This window comes from Mustela lutreola, chromosome 4 (genome assembly GCF_030435805.1).
Source record: "Mustela lutreola isolate mMusLut2 chromosome 4, mMusLut2.pri, whole genome shotgun sequence".
NCBI lineage: Eukaryota > Metazoa > Chordata > Mammalia > Carnivora > Mustelidae > Mustela > Mustela lutreola.
In genome coordinates this window covers 149,791,474-149,804,418 of record NC_081293.1, presented here as the reverse complement: position 1 = coordinate 149,804,418, position 12,945 = coordinate 149,791,474, and the positions used below count along the sequence as shown (strand labels likewise).

The window sequence follows — 12,945 nt, the reverse complement described above, 5'->3', positions numbered from 1 at the left end:
AGAGTCTTATCCCAGGGGAGCCACACAGGATGTGCTTAATTCCTCTAGCAATGACTTGTGACGACACATGTCTGCCAGGGATATTCATTAACAACTTGGTGCCCATAGTTTTTATTGGGGTATCCTCTGCTTTGCACATATTAAAATCTCGTATTCTCAGGAGGAAAGCAGGTAATTAGTATAAACCATATGGTTTGTACAGTTTTGGCACTCTTATCATAGGGAAAGTTTTGGATTGATGTAAGGGAGTGTTTACCAGTCAAGTTTCCAGATGCCAGCCAGGGACCAAGCTTACAAGCAGTCTTTTCTAATGAGCCATGTGCTTTCCCAGCATAGCAACACCAATCTGCAAAGGAGAATAGGAAATGTAGTCTCTTGATGGGGAGCCACAGGTCCATTTCAAACTATTACTCTGAAGAAGTGGAGAATTGATTTGAAAGGATAATGGTTAATGGAATTTACACCCTTTGCGACTTAACACAAGTTGCTTAGACTCCCTGCTCCTTTGGTTAAGACATGTGTCTCTGAAGTAATACATATAATGAACCATATAGGGCACACAGTAAGTGCTCAGTTCTATTATCATTATTAATAGTCTATTCTTAGAGCATTGGGGCTGGTTCATCCCTTCCTTTCCATTCTTAACCCACCAGAAACTTGGAAGTTTTATTAGAAGTTGAATCTGGACCACGGCCTTCCTTTTGGCGCTCTCTATTACAGATTGTTGCTATCCCTTCTTGCTTTGAAATCTTACCTTGGGTTTCTCCTTCATCACTTCTCTGAATCTTCTTATATTTTCAACCTCCCATTGTCCATTTTCCCCAGTGGTGAACAGGAACCTCCCTGCATTCTTCAGCACTGGGCTAGCCCAAGGTTGCTGTATTTGCTTTATGTTCATGAATAAAGCTTAAATGTCATTTTCTTCTGGGAAGCCTTTCCTGAACCCTCTACTTTGGGCCCTCCTATTGACTGTGTGCTGTTCTTGGTAGCTGTGTTAGTTTCCTATGGAATTTATTCTTTCACCAGTCCGGAGGCCAGGTGTCCAAAATCAAGGTCTGAGCAGGCCACGGTCTTTCTAAAGGCTTTAGGAGAGATCCTTGTCTTGTCCTACCTTCTGCTGATTCTGACCGTCCTTGGTTTGCGGATCATCTCTCCAGTATCTGCTTCCCTTTGCATGGACTTGTGCCCTGTGTGTCTCTTCTCTTCTTATAAGGTCCACCCTACTGACCTCATCGTATCTTGATAACATCTGCAGAGATCTTATTTCTCTCTTTTTTTTTTTTTTTAAAGATTTTAATTATTTATTTATTTGACAGAGAGAAATTATAAGTACACTGAGAGGCAGGCAGAGAGAGAGAGAAGGAAGCAGGCTCCCTGCTTAGCAGAGAGCCCGATGCGGGACTCGATCCCAGGACCCTGAGATCATGACCCGAGCCAAAGGCAGCGGCATAACCCACTGAGCCACCCAGGTGCCCCGAGATCTTATTTCCAAGTAAGCTCACATTAGCAGGTACTGGAGGTTAAGACTTCAACAAATCCTTTTAGGGGACATAATTCATCTCATAACAATAGCACACACACTTAGCATACAGTTATTTCTTTGAATTGTTTTCTCTAGACTGTAAGCTCCTTGAGAACAGAGACCTAGTCTGTTTTACTCGTCAATATAACCCCAGGGCCCGGCAAAGAATCTGGCATATTACAGATGCTCAGAGAGCATTTGAACAAATGAATAAATGAAAACTCTGAAATATAAAATTCTTTGTATTTTATTCCTCCATCTAATCCCAACTTCTTACCTCTCTCAAAGCCTTGGTGGCCTCTGTGATTCTTGAATCTTGGTCAGTAGTCACCAGATCCTACTGAACTAACTGCTACATATCTTTTGCAGATGGTTGCTATCACCTTGTCTTTTCTAGCAATTACCACCAACCTAATTCAGGATATTGTCATCTGCGTTGGTGGTATAGTGGTGAGCATAGCTGCCTTCCAGGATATTGTCATTTCTCTCCCCTGGGCTAATGATGTTCCTCCAATATCCTCTTTCAGATCCTTTCCTATCCATTCTCCATATTGCAACTTGAGGGATCATATTAAAATGTAAATCTAATATGTCCTTCTACTACTTAAAATCTGTCAGTACCTTCTTCTCACAAATGACTGTCCATATGCTCCCAGCCTCCCTCCCCAACCTCTCAGCCACCCTCCTTGTTCATTATGTATTGGACATAACATAATTCTCATTGTCTTAGCCAGTTCTCTATTGATTCAGACTTTTGCACATGCTGTTCCCTTTGTCGGGAGTGCTCTTCCCACCTATTTTAGCCTAACTCCTACATATCTTTTATATCTCAATCCAAATATCTCCCTCAGTTAAGACTCCATGAGTGCCCTCCCCAGGCTTATGTTTCCCTGCTATTGGTGCCCCCCAAATACGTTCTCAGCAGACCTCACATTTCTCTTTTGTAAACCTCCTCACACTTTACATTCTTTGTTCATTGTCTGTCTTCCATGCCACGTAGGGCTGGGGATGTGTCTAGCTTGTTCATCTCTACATCCCCAGCATTGCCCGACTTATATATGGGCTCAAAAATTTTTTGTTTGAGGAATTGATGCATTGGTCAACCGCTATTTCTCTTTGTTCTTTGATTTGGCTCCCACTTTGGGAAACCCACTTGTGATGCCTGGTTCGTAGAAATCAGAGTATGTGGCTTTTATCTTGCTTGGCTCCTTTCAGTCCTTGCTTCTGTGGACCTTGTTTTGCTCAGTAGAATTCTTCCCATGGTGGAAGAAGTCTGTGATGACCAAAGTGGGGAAAGCTTTAATAGAAGGTAGAAATTTCATATTTATTGGGCTGAAAGGGGGAAATCTTTACCAAATTCCCAGCACAGTGTTGAGGTGGGATAGTGGGCTATGTGTGGTTACTCAAATTGCCTCTCTTACCATGAAGAATATTGCTGGTGTGAGAGGAAATATATACATGTATATATATACATGTATATGTGTATACACACACACACAAACACACACACTGACTATTCATTGCCTCCTCTACATCTTAGACTGTTTCTTCCTAACTCTTGCTATTTTTTTTTAAAGATGAAGATACATAAGGACACATTATTTGTAATTTCTCCACTCATTGACCAACAGTATATGTCCCCCCAAATTGAAGTGTCTTCTGTTTCTATGTATATGGTTTCTTCATTTAACAAATGTTTACTGGGGCCTCTTATGTCCAAGTTCTGGGCCATGGGCTCAGGATACAAAGATGAGTACAATAGAGTCTGCCTCCTTGAAGAAAGAAGCCTGACTGGAAAGATACGCCATCTGGGGCAGTGTGGTAGGTGCTACGATAGAGAGGTATGTGTAATGTTGAAGGGACTCAGAGTAGGGAGGCAGAACTTCTAGTTATTGTTTGGAAGTGCACATTGCTTGGTCTGTACAAGTGGTTATGTCATTTCAAAGGCTTTTGATCAAATCTGTATTAACATGTTGGGATTTTTCTACATCTTTGAAAAGGTTTCCTGGGAAGCAGCGGGACCTAAAGGTTAGGAGTAGAGGGCCCGAAGGCAATTAGACCTGGATTTAAAATCTGGGCCTGTGCCTGACCTTCCAGTGAGGTGACTTGGGGAAATCCCTTACTCTCCCATCTCCATAAAAAAACACACAAGGGCGGGGATTAAATATCATAGATACAACACGTATGGCACGTGCCTGCTGTAGAGTAGGTGTCCATTCTATCTTTCCCTGGGTGATTGGAGCTCTTTTTGGCTCTTAGTGGTGCTGGTAACAGAAACTTGTTTATGTTAATATCTTCACGGGACACACAGAGGCTTAGTTGGCTGATTTTTTTTAGAAAGATGTTTATTGGTATAAAAACAACTTAAACATTATATAAATACAATATAAATATCTCTTTTAAAAATATGCATAAGTTAGCCATATATTTGAGGTAAACCTACATATTCCAAGAAATGACCTGACTCCAAAACATTGAGGATATTCAAGCTGCTTAGCATTTTATGTTAACTTTTTCAAGATGAATACATAAGATATTTCAAGTGGCACTTCATAAAAAATATAAATATCTATTACTTATATAAATTAACTCAACATATTTAAATATCAATAAATTAAAAATAATTAAAATAGTGTCCTAACGCTCATACTTTTAGTTCTTCACAGAGAACGACATAAGTTATGTGCCCAATGGACAGGTTTCTAACCAGAGAAAAGAATGCCCATGAACTACAGCAATCTTAGATGCCCAGGCTACATGATCCGAATGGCCCTCAGGCTGAACTGCAGGAAATCCTCAAGGCTCCGTAGGATGAGGTGAATTGTTACGTGTTTCAGCCACTTGTCCTGCGACTTGAAGAGAGCCTGCAGGCTGGAATCTGTGGTAGGGTCGGGGGTGGTCACTTCAACCCGATTCTTCACATGAGGGGAAAAGAAAGTGAAAAGAACTATTTAAATATTGAACAAATCCTTTTGAGTGGAGGGATGCTCTGGACTGTGAAAAGACATTCAAATTTGGGGTGAAGGAGACTACTTGGCGCTGCCTGCCCCAGGTAGGGTGAGATGCCCCTCCTCCAAGCCCACCTGAGCCCACCCAGCATGAAGACCTTTCACAGCAACTGAATTCTAGTCATCCCTTCACTGCTCTTTCTCTGTTAAACCATGAGCATCTCGAGGGCAACCATTGTATCTTGTCTTCTCTTAAGCTAGACAGTGCCTGGCACATAGCCTTATCCAGCTGGCATCTTCTGAGGGTCCACTCATCTAATGGGGTGTAGGGATGACCAAGAGACACCTTTTCACAGACCCACTAACAAGAGTCTAGGTAATTGTGGGAGGCCTTGCATCTCCAAAGTGTGCTTCTAGGGCACTGCAGTGTTGGCATCACCTGGGCCTTATTAGGGATGATGAGAGTCTCGGGTCTCACCCGAGACCTGCTGGATCCAACTCTGCACTGTGACAAGATCCCCACAGGTTTGGTGTGCAATTGAAAGTGGGAAATGCCCTGGTTTAAGGCAAACAGCCAGGAAAGGTAGTAGCAGTATCAACACCAATGTGCCTGCTTCTCTGGAGACCTTCCCACTGTGCTTTGTTCAGAAGCTCATCCCTATGCTGTGCCCTCAAGCCTCCATTCGGTGACATTTGAATGGCTTTGTAATGACCAAAGCCTTTGGTACTTGCTCTTCTAGCCTTTCTCCATTTCTCTATATTAACTCTTCTGGCAAAAAGTAGAGGGAAAGAGTTGAAAATACCACAACGACAAGGATATCATTTGACAATAATTAACATATTAAAATAATTTTTGTGCTCTCTGTTCTTTTTTATCATGGATCACTGAGCAGGATTGGATGTGTGCTTCCTTCTGCCTCTACAGATTTTTTTTTTTAATATTTCTTAAGATGTCCTAGTAGAATTTGATGTTAAAATCCACCTAATTTAATATAGTTTTAAATATGGTTAGTGATGTCTTTTACAGAAGAGAGCCAAAAGAAAAAAAAAGGTTTCAACTATCAGGAAATATTTCTTAGATCCTTTCCTTTACATGTAGCTATCTCTTTTGAATTGGCTTTGCACTCCCAAGTTGCCTAGGTCCCTTTCTTTGAGCCTGTCTTCCTCACACCAAGGAAGGGGATGACGGAATGCTCACCATGGGCCTCAGCTTCTGGAGCAGGTGTTTGGTGCTGATGTACACAGAGTGGGCATTGTTCTTATTACCCTCATAGTTGGCCTCTAGGTATTTCAGGTGTATCTGAAACTCCTGAAGACCAGTAGTGATTCTTGTCAGACAGGTCTCCTAAGAGGAAAGATGGGAAAATTGGTTATTACTAGAAAGATATAATCAATTTTAAAAAGTTAAGTTGTGGGGCGCCTGGGTGGCTCAGTGGGTTAAGCCGCTGCCTTCGGCTCAGGTCATGATCTCAGGGTCCTGGGATCGAATCCCGCATCGGGCTCTCTGCTCGGCAGGGAGCCTGCTTCCTCCTCTCTCTCTCTGCCTGCCTCTCCATCTACTTGTGATCTCTCTCTGTCAAATAAATAAATAAAATCTTAAAAAAAAAAAAAAAGTTAAGTTGCTACAAGTCATCAACTTCTTCCTCTGCCCTTCCAGGGGACTTCAAATACTTCTGAGCATTGTATTTTGAGACATCAGACAGCCTCAGATGGCCCCTTTTAAAATATCTGAACAGAGACATTACTTTATCAGTTTTACCCAATGCCTGATAGGTGCAAGGGGGGTCCTTCTCTGATTCTCCCCTTAATATCCTCCCTCGTGGCTTTACTCCTGCTGTTGTCAATATGGGCTGAAGCCTTTAGCGGATCCCACTGTCTGGAAGGAGAAGCGGGTAGAGAATGACCTCTACAGGAAAGGCAGACCTGGATCCTGCTAAAGGCAGCCAAGGAGGAGATGGACCACCTTATCCAGAATGTATTAGCTAAACCTGCTGGGGTTTCTAACATTTGACAGCTGTGAAAATCCCAGCACAGAAGGGCTGTCTCTAACCATGCCATTCAAAAATAACTTGCCTTTAGGAAGATTTAAGTTGGCCTCCTCCTGAAATTTACATGACATTCTTTACATTGATCCCCTTCTTTGTTTTCTGCCTGGACTGTATGTATACAGACGCTGCATGTAAGAGGGAGAACTTTTGACTAAGGAGTAGCTAAAAGTGAACGTGATGTGTTCATACCTGATTGAATTGAGACTGGAAGCATTTGTCCTCTTCTGCCAGTTTTGGAAGATTTAGGTTGTTCTCTGCCAGTGCCTCCTTGCTGTCTTCACATTTGTTATACTTTTCACACATCTGGGAAGGAATACCAGAACTGTTATCATTTAAGTGCCTCTAAAACAAACACCACTAGAGGGCCGATTCATGTTTTACCACTGCAGGAAGTTCTCTAAGAAAATGAAATTATAGAGCATTAGCCTCCAGGCAAGTGAGGTCTAGTGAAGATGGGCATGCTTGGGTTCAATGCTGAGCTCACCTATGACTTCACACCTGTTACCTATCCTGAGTCTCTGCATCCCTATCTCTTCAAACTGGGGAAAATGAAACTCCTCCCCTGTAAGGTGTGTGTATGTGTGTGTACGTGACAGCAATTTTGATGATAATTGGGTGAAAATGATTTGAGCTATATCACGTTCCAGCTAGAAGGACCTATGAAATCATCTAGTCCAATTCCATAATTTTACAGAGGGGGCCCAGAGGTGGTAGGGAATTCACCAAAGATCACAAAGCTGGTTCAGCAGAACCAGAACTAGATTTATTTCAGGGCTCCCATTACTCTCCTCAGTTCTTTCCTTTCCACCAAACAGAGCCAAATTACCCCTTACCTATGAAGCTTTGGAGCTGCTTTAACCTACCTATGATCTTGCCACTTGGATCTTATATGCTTTAACCTACCTATGATTTTGCCACTTGCATCTTCTATGCTGGAATTACTGTAGGGAGTCCCTAATCACTGAACTCCCATAACCTAAAAGTCCTATGATTGTCCTGAGAAGCTCAACATTGCTTTCAGGTGGCACTTTGCTAATCCTTCCAAAGTCCAAGAGACACAAGAAAATTGAAAGACCTTATTTTTTTGGTTAGGGATAAGGAAGTCCTGGGAGACAGTGATGCCCAGCTCCTGCCAAGTATGGGACTGGGAATAGGGCCAGAGGGCATGGATTTCAGCCCCACTGTATGTTTTCCAGGAGGGAAAGGAGCTCCCTCAGACCAGCGGCAGAAAAGAAGTACAGCAGACAGTCTGCCCCTCTGGCCTGAAATCTGTACTGCCCCAGAACCCAGCTCAGACCTCCCAGTGCAGAAGCCCTTGTCCACATCCAGGGGCCAGGAGACGAATGCCCACACAGGCCCTTTATCACCCTCAGTTGAGCCTACCCACCTCCTTTTTCAATGCAGAGATTTTGCCAAGGATGAACCTAATGAAGTCTTCCATTTTGTCTGCAGAGGTGAGTGGTGGTCTGTTTGAGGTGGCATCATCTTTGGAATCTCCTCCCAGGGGTCCCGGGGTAGGGAAAGCAGTAGCCATCACCAGGAGCAGCCCCAGAGAGAAGGCCACTGGACTGAAGGCGCCTGTGCCGGAGGCAAGGGAGAGCAGCCAGTGAGCAGAGCGCACCGCTGGGGGAGCTGTGCTTCTGGCTGCTGGCGCCCTGCCAGCCCTCCCAGCGGACACACACCCCTCCCTCCGCTTGGCCAGGCAGCCGGGCGGTCCCAGGGCTAGGGACTGCCTTCACTTACTTGTGGAGAGGGAGTTCATAGCTGAGGTCCTGGAGGGCAGATGGATCTCTCTCTTTCGTTCCTGGTGGGCTCCAGGGCAGAATGAACCTCAGACATCCCCAGTCTCATATTTATTGGGGCTTGAGACTCTAATATTGAGACTCATGGGAAAATCCCACATTTGATAAATCTTTGTTGGAGGTGGGGGTGGGGCCAGAGCGGGTGGGGCTGATTGGAAACCTTATTAAGATTGTGCAATGTGACGTCCTTTAGCATCACAGGAATCACAACTCGGGGAAAAAGTGCTGCTTAGGTCATTAGGAAGGCTAGAACTAAGAAGCAGGATCACACTTCCTTTACTTTCTTTTCTGCTTTTTTATTTTTTTTTTAATTAATTAATTAATTTATTTATTTTTAGTGACTCAGCATTTTGGCATGGCTTAAGAGGGAAAGTAAAGCTGAAGTCTTGCATGAAGTTTGGGGCGGGGCGGGGTGGGGGGTGCGGGCAGGGTGAGAAGCTAAGCCTGGCTATGATTAAAAAAATACTTCAATTACCAGATTAACAGGCTAGGATTTTGTATTCCAGCTAACTCATATTTGTAAAAAACTAAGATGTTTTGAACTGAGCTTCCTCAGACCACGACACAGCCCACTAGCCTGGGGTTTCAAGTAAGGTGCCACCAGGAGCCATCTGCAGGACTTCCCTTTCCTGGCTGTCTCCGTGACCAGCTGTTGCAGACTGCCTGCCTGCCCCCAGATCTCACGCTCTCTACAGGTACCTCCAGGCATAGTGTGCCGTCCGTGCTCATGTACCTGACTCCTTTGTGCCACCATGTGGCATCTACCAGTTTCTTTCTCACCTCTTCCAGACCACTTGAGCCGGGTCAGCCTCAGCCCTCTCTCCCTGGGGCCCCTGGTGAAGACTTGGATCTCTATGCCAAGGGGTTTGCCTTGGGCTGCTGGCACTGTCCCCACTGCTGGCAACAGGGTTGCCCTACTCCTGAGATGGAGGTCTGAGGAGCCCAGGTGGTTTTTGTCTCTGCTGGGGCCCTCAAGTTAGCGACACCCACTTGGTTCAGGGCAGAAGTAGAGAGAATACCACTTACCTCTTTGATGGGATGTCAAAGAAGGACCTTGTGACATTTTCTAGAGCTTGTATTCATAACTTTCTTCTGCTGTATGACTTGTCTTGAGTTCAGAGGCAGCTGGGCAGAAATTTCCTAATGCAGACAAGGATCTAAGGTTCTGAATCACGCTTGCCCTAGGTTTTCTTATTGGGTTGAACCTGTACAGCTTGTACAGGTTCCCTCTGCTCTTATAATGACGTCTCTTGCAGGAGGGTCCTTGGTCTCATGCAAATGGGCTCTAGACCAAGCTGCCCTACCAGTCTCTCAGACACCCAGGCAGCTCACAAGATTGGTTCCAAGCTGCAACTAGGACCCTTGTACAGCATCAAAAAAAAAAGAAAGAAAGAAAGAAAGAAAGATTTACAAAACATTGTATTATCACTGATCACCTTCTTTGCTTTGCAAAGATCTCATCAGGATTGCGAAAACAAGGACTTCTGCTAGGGTATTTAAAATATGAACCGATTTACTCAAGTTTTGTTTTGTGAACAACACTTTAAGACTCGCCTGTTGGGGAAAGTGAGGTCATCCATTCTTTCACTGACTTTCTAAACAGAGACAGGTCCTGTGGCGGTAGTGGGGTTTTTTGTTTGAAAATGAAAATGGGAGAGGATGGTTGAATGTTTTCGCTTTTACTGTTCTTGGGTCTTGAGCAACTCAGACACCCCCAGCCGAGTCCTCTCTCCTGCACTGAATGAAGCCATCTCTCCTGGCCCCCGCTGTGATGCATGCAGTAGGCCTCTGTAATGTGGGATTGCTTTTTCTCAGATATCTATGTTTTAGAAAGTATGACTCGGTAAATTTCAAATACTTAGTGACTCAACCACATACAGATTTTTCTTTTCAGTTAAATGTTCTTAAAGGGGCATGTGGGTGGCTCAGTTGATTAAGTATCTGCCTTCTGCTCAGGTCATGATCAAGGGTCCCGGGATTGAGTCCCATGCTGGGCTTACTGCTCAGTGGGGAGCTGCTTCTCCATCTCTAGCTCTCCCTGTTTGTGTTCTTTCTCTTTCAAATAAATATATAAATACAATCTTAAAAAAATACAAGGTTTTAAAGTAGGAAGTACATGTATCATGATAAAATGTTCAAACATGACATCAAGACATACAGGGAAAAGTAAATCTCCTTCCTTTCCAGGTCCTCTCCTCAGAGGTAGCCCCTGACCCACATGTTTTCTTTTCTTTTTAGATTTTTAAGAGAGCAAGAGCATGTGCGCATGCTCATGTGAGTGATAGAGAGCAAGGGGAGGGGCAGAGGGAGAGAGAGAATCTTAAGCAGACTCCCCACTGAGTGGGAAGCCCCACATAGAGCTTCATCTCAGAACCCTGAGATCATGACCTGAGCCGAAATCAAGAGTCAGACACAACCAACTAACCAACTGTGCCACCCAAGCATCCATGACCCATAGCATTTTCAACTAAATCCTCTGTTACCCTAAGCTGGGTGAGGTTTTCTTAGCAACCTAGGTACATACTTCTGGAAAACCTCTGGAACACTCTGGATTTACATGATTGTTATATATTGTACACACATGCATACACATTTGTACGTAAATATACACACACTACGATTTCCTGTTGTGTGGATGCCACCTAGGCAGTTCTCTACTGCGTGGAGCACAGGATTTTGAGTTGTACAGCATGGATTTAAAGCCCAGCTCTATGACACTTACTGTATGACCTTGGCTAAGTTCCCCCAAGGATCTGTGCTCTTGTTTGCTCATCTAATAAAACTGAGATAATAGCAGTGCTTCCCATATCGCTGTTGTGAAGACTGAAAGATGAAGTGTGAAAAATCCCTGGTATGTAGTAATGTTACAGGATTTTCTCCTTCAGTGCCTGTTGTTTCTTGGTCATGCTGCTTAAAGAATGAAGAGGTAGACCAGGTAGCATGATGGGCAGCAAAACAAGGTTTATGGAGTGGTAGTACAAAGTCCCAAAGAGGGAGGGGAACTGAGAGGGTTGTCCTGGAAGTTTTTAAGTCTAGAGGTTTTTATGGACTTGTTAGTGGGCTATTTTAATCTGATTAACCCTCCCTGTGCCCATCATCCAATCAGGTTTTCATCTACCTATCACATGGGAGAGGGTGGAGGGCTCCTTCCAGGGTGGTGTACGATCCTTTTAAGGGTGGTTTCCTCTTAGGGATGGGCCCCTTGTCCCTGCTTGCCTGTTTTCTAACTCTCCTTCATCAGCAATGCCGGAGGAAACATTTGATCTCCGTAACATTCTGTGCACAGGGTCCCTGCCTTGGAGAGGTCCTTTAGCTCAGCTCTGTCATCCCCCGTGCGGTCCTGCCTGCTGTGAATGAGCCAGGCCTCAGTGCCAGTGATCAGCTGGGGTCTCCCAGTTATTCTTCCTCTGAAGAAATGAGATTCTATGTTTTGTTGAAAATGCCTTTTGGCAAAAGTGAAGAATGAAGGAAAAAAGTGGTTTCTCCCCTTTTTGAGAACATTAAGATCCCCAAGGCTGGTCTCTCAATTTGGATATTGAGCCTGCTTGTGTTTTTCTCCTACACCAATTCCAAGGCTTTCTGCCAAGTGTTTTTATGACAGAAACCCCCAGCCTTCCCTGTCCATGGTCATCATCATTGTTCATAGTCTTGAAAGTGGCCCTTTAGGGTGAGGCAGTATGACTTCATCAGACCTTATACTTCTGGCAACCTTATGCTTCTGTGCATCAGAGCAAGTGGTGTGGAGATGGGAATGCATGTGTATGGGGAGGCTGGAGGATACTGTCTGCCACTTTGCACACTGCAAGCCTTTAGGATTTATATTAGTATCAGTGCTTTGGCTGGCATTTGCTTGTGGGAAAAATGGGCTCTTTTTTGCTCCAAAGCACTAACATAACATCTGTAACTCCACCACGGTAGCTTCTTTTCTTTGGATCTCAGCGGATCTTCTACTTGGAGAACTCATGCATCATATTTTAATATGTAAAAAATGACCAGGAAAGGCCATGCTGTCAGCAATTTATTTATTAATAACCTCAGTTTTTGGATTGCACCATAGCTGATTTGAAGTGATGGGCAGCTGAGACTAAGAAAGGCAGGACGATGGGAACCTGTGGGCAGGAAGATGACAACCCAAGTAGCTTTGCATCCTTTACCACCTTATCTAGGCTGGCTGGTCCTGTCTGTGCCCCTCAGAATACTGCCCATGACTGCTTTCCTACATGTTTGTGGGGTCCACTTCAGAGAGTTCATCACTGCATTCAAGGTGAAGGAGAAAAAGTAACTTCCATTTGGCCTTAGGCTCTCAGGAGAAGAGGTGTTCTCCACATCTCAGGTTAAAATGTGGTGTTGTTCTCTCTGTTTTTATTATTATTTTTTTTCTAAAGATTTTTAAATTTACTTGACAGAGAGAACACAAGCAGGGGGAGTGGCAGGCAGAGGGAGAGGAAGAAGCAAGCTTTCCACTGAGCAGGGAGCCTGACATGGGGCTAGATCCCAGGACCCTGTGATCATGACCAGAGCCAAAGGCAGATACTTAACTGACTGAGCCACCTGGGGTACCCCTGGAATGGAACCCATCCATTCATCCAATAAAGATAGAGAGTGTCTCTGTCTTTATTCCAGGG

The 12,945-nt window shown here is 44.2% G+C and overlaps 1 protein-coding gene across 1 annotated transcript; it reads right to left on the bottom strand.

The window, feature by feature from the left end:
• Window positions 1–3,856: 3,856 nt before the first annotated feature.
• On the bottom strand, window positions 3,857–8,601 carry IL6 (interleukin 6). The gene is made up of 5 exons (XM_059171335.1): window positions 8,262–8,601; window positions 7,906–8,096; window positions 6,708–6,821; window positions 5,669–5,815; window positions 3,857–4,437 (listed from the first exon to the last, which is right to left on the bottom strand). Exons 1-5 carry the CDS (start codon window positions 8,278–8,280, stop codon window positions 4,276–4,278), a joined length of 633 nt encoding a protein of 210 aa, XP_059027318.1. The 5' UTR covers window positions 8,281–8,601; the 3' UTR covers window positions 3,857–4,275.
• Between the last annotated feature and the right edge of the window lie 4,344 nt (window positions 8,602–12,945).

Excerpts from the sequence above, each read along its gene's own strand:
- IL6 (XM_059171335.1), bottom strand. Across the intron at positions 5,816-6,707 it reads TCCAGTCTCAATTCAATCAG|GAGACCTGTCTGACAAGAAT; the intron begins GTATGAACACAT and ends CTTTCCTCTTAG. Across the intron at positions 4,438-5,668 it reads TCCAGAAGCTGAGGCCCATG|AATCGGGTTGAAGTGACCAC; the intron begins GTGAGCATTCCG and ends CCTCATGTGAAG.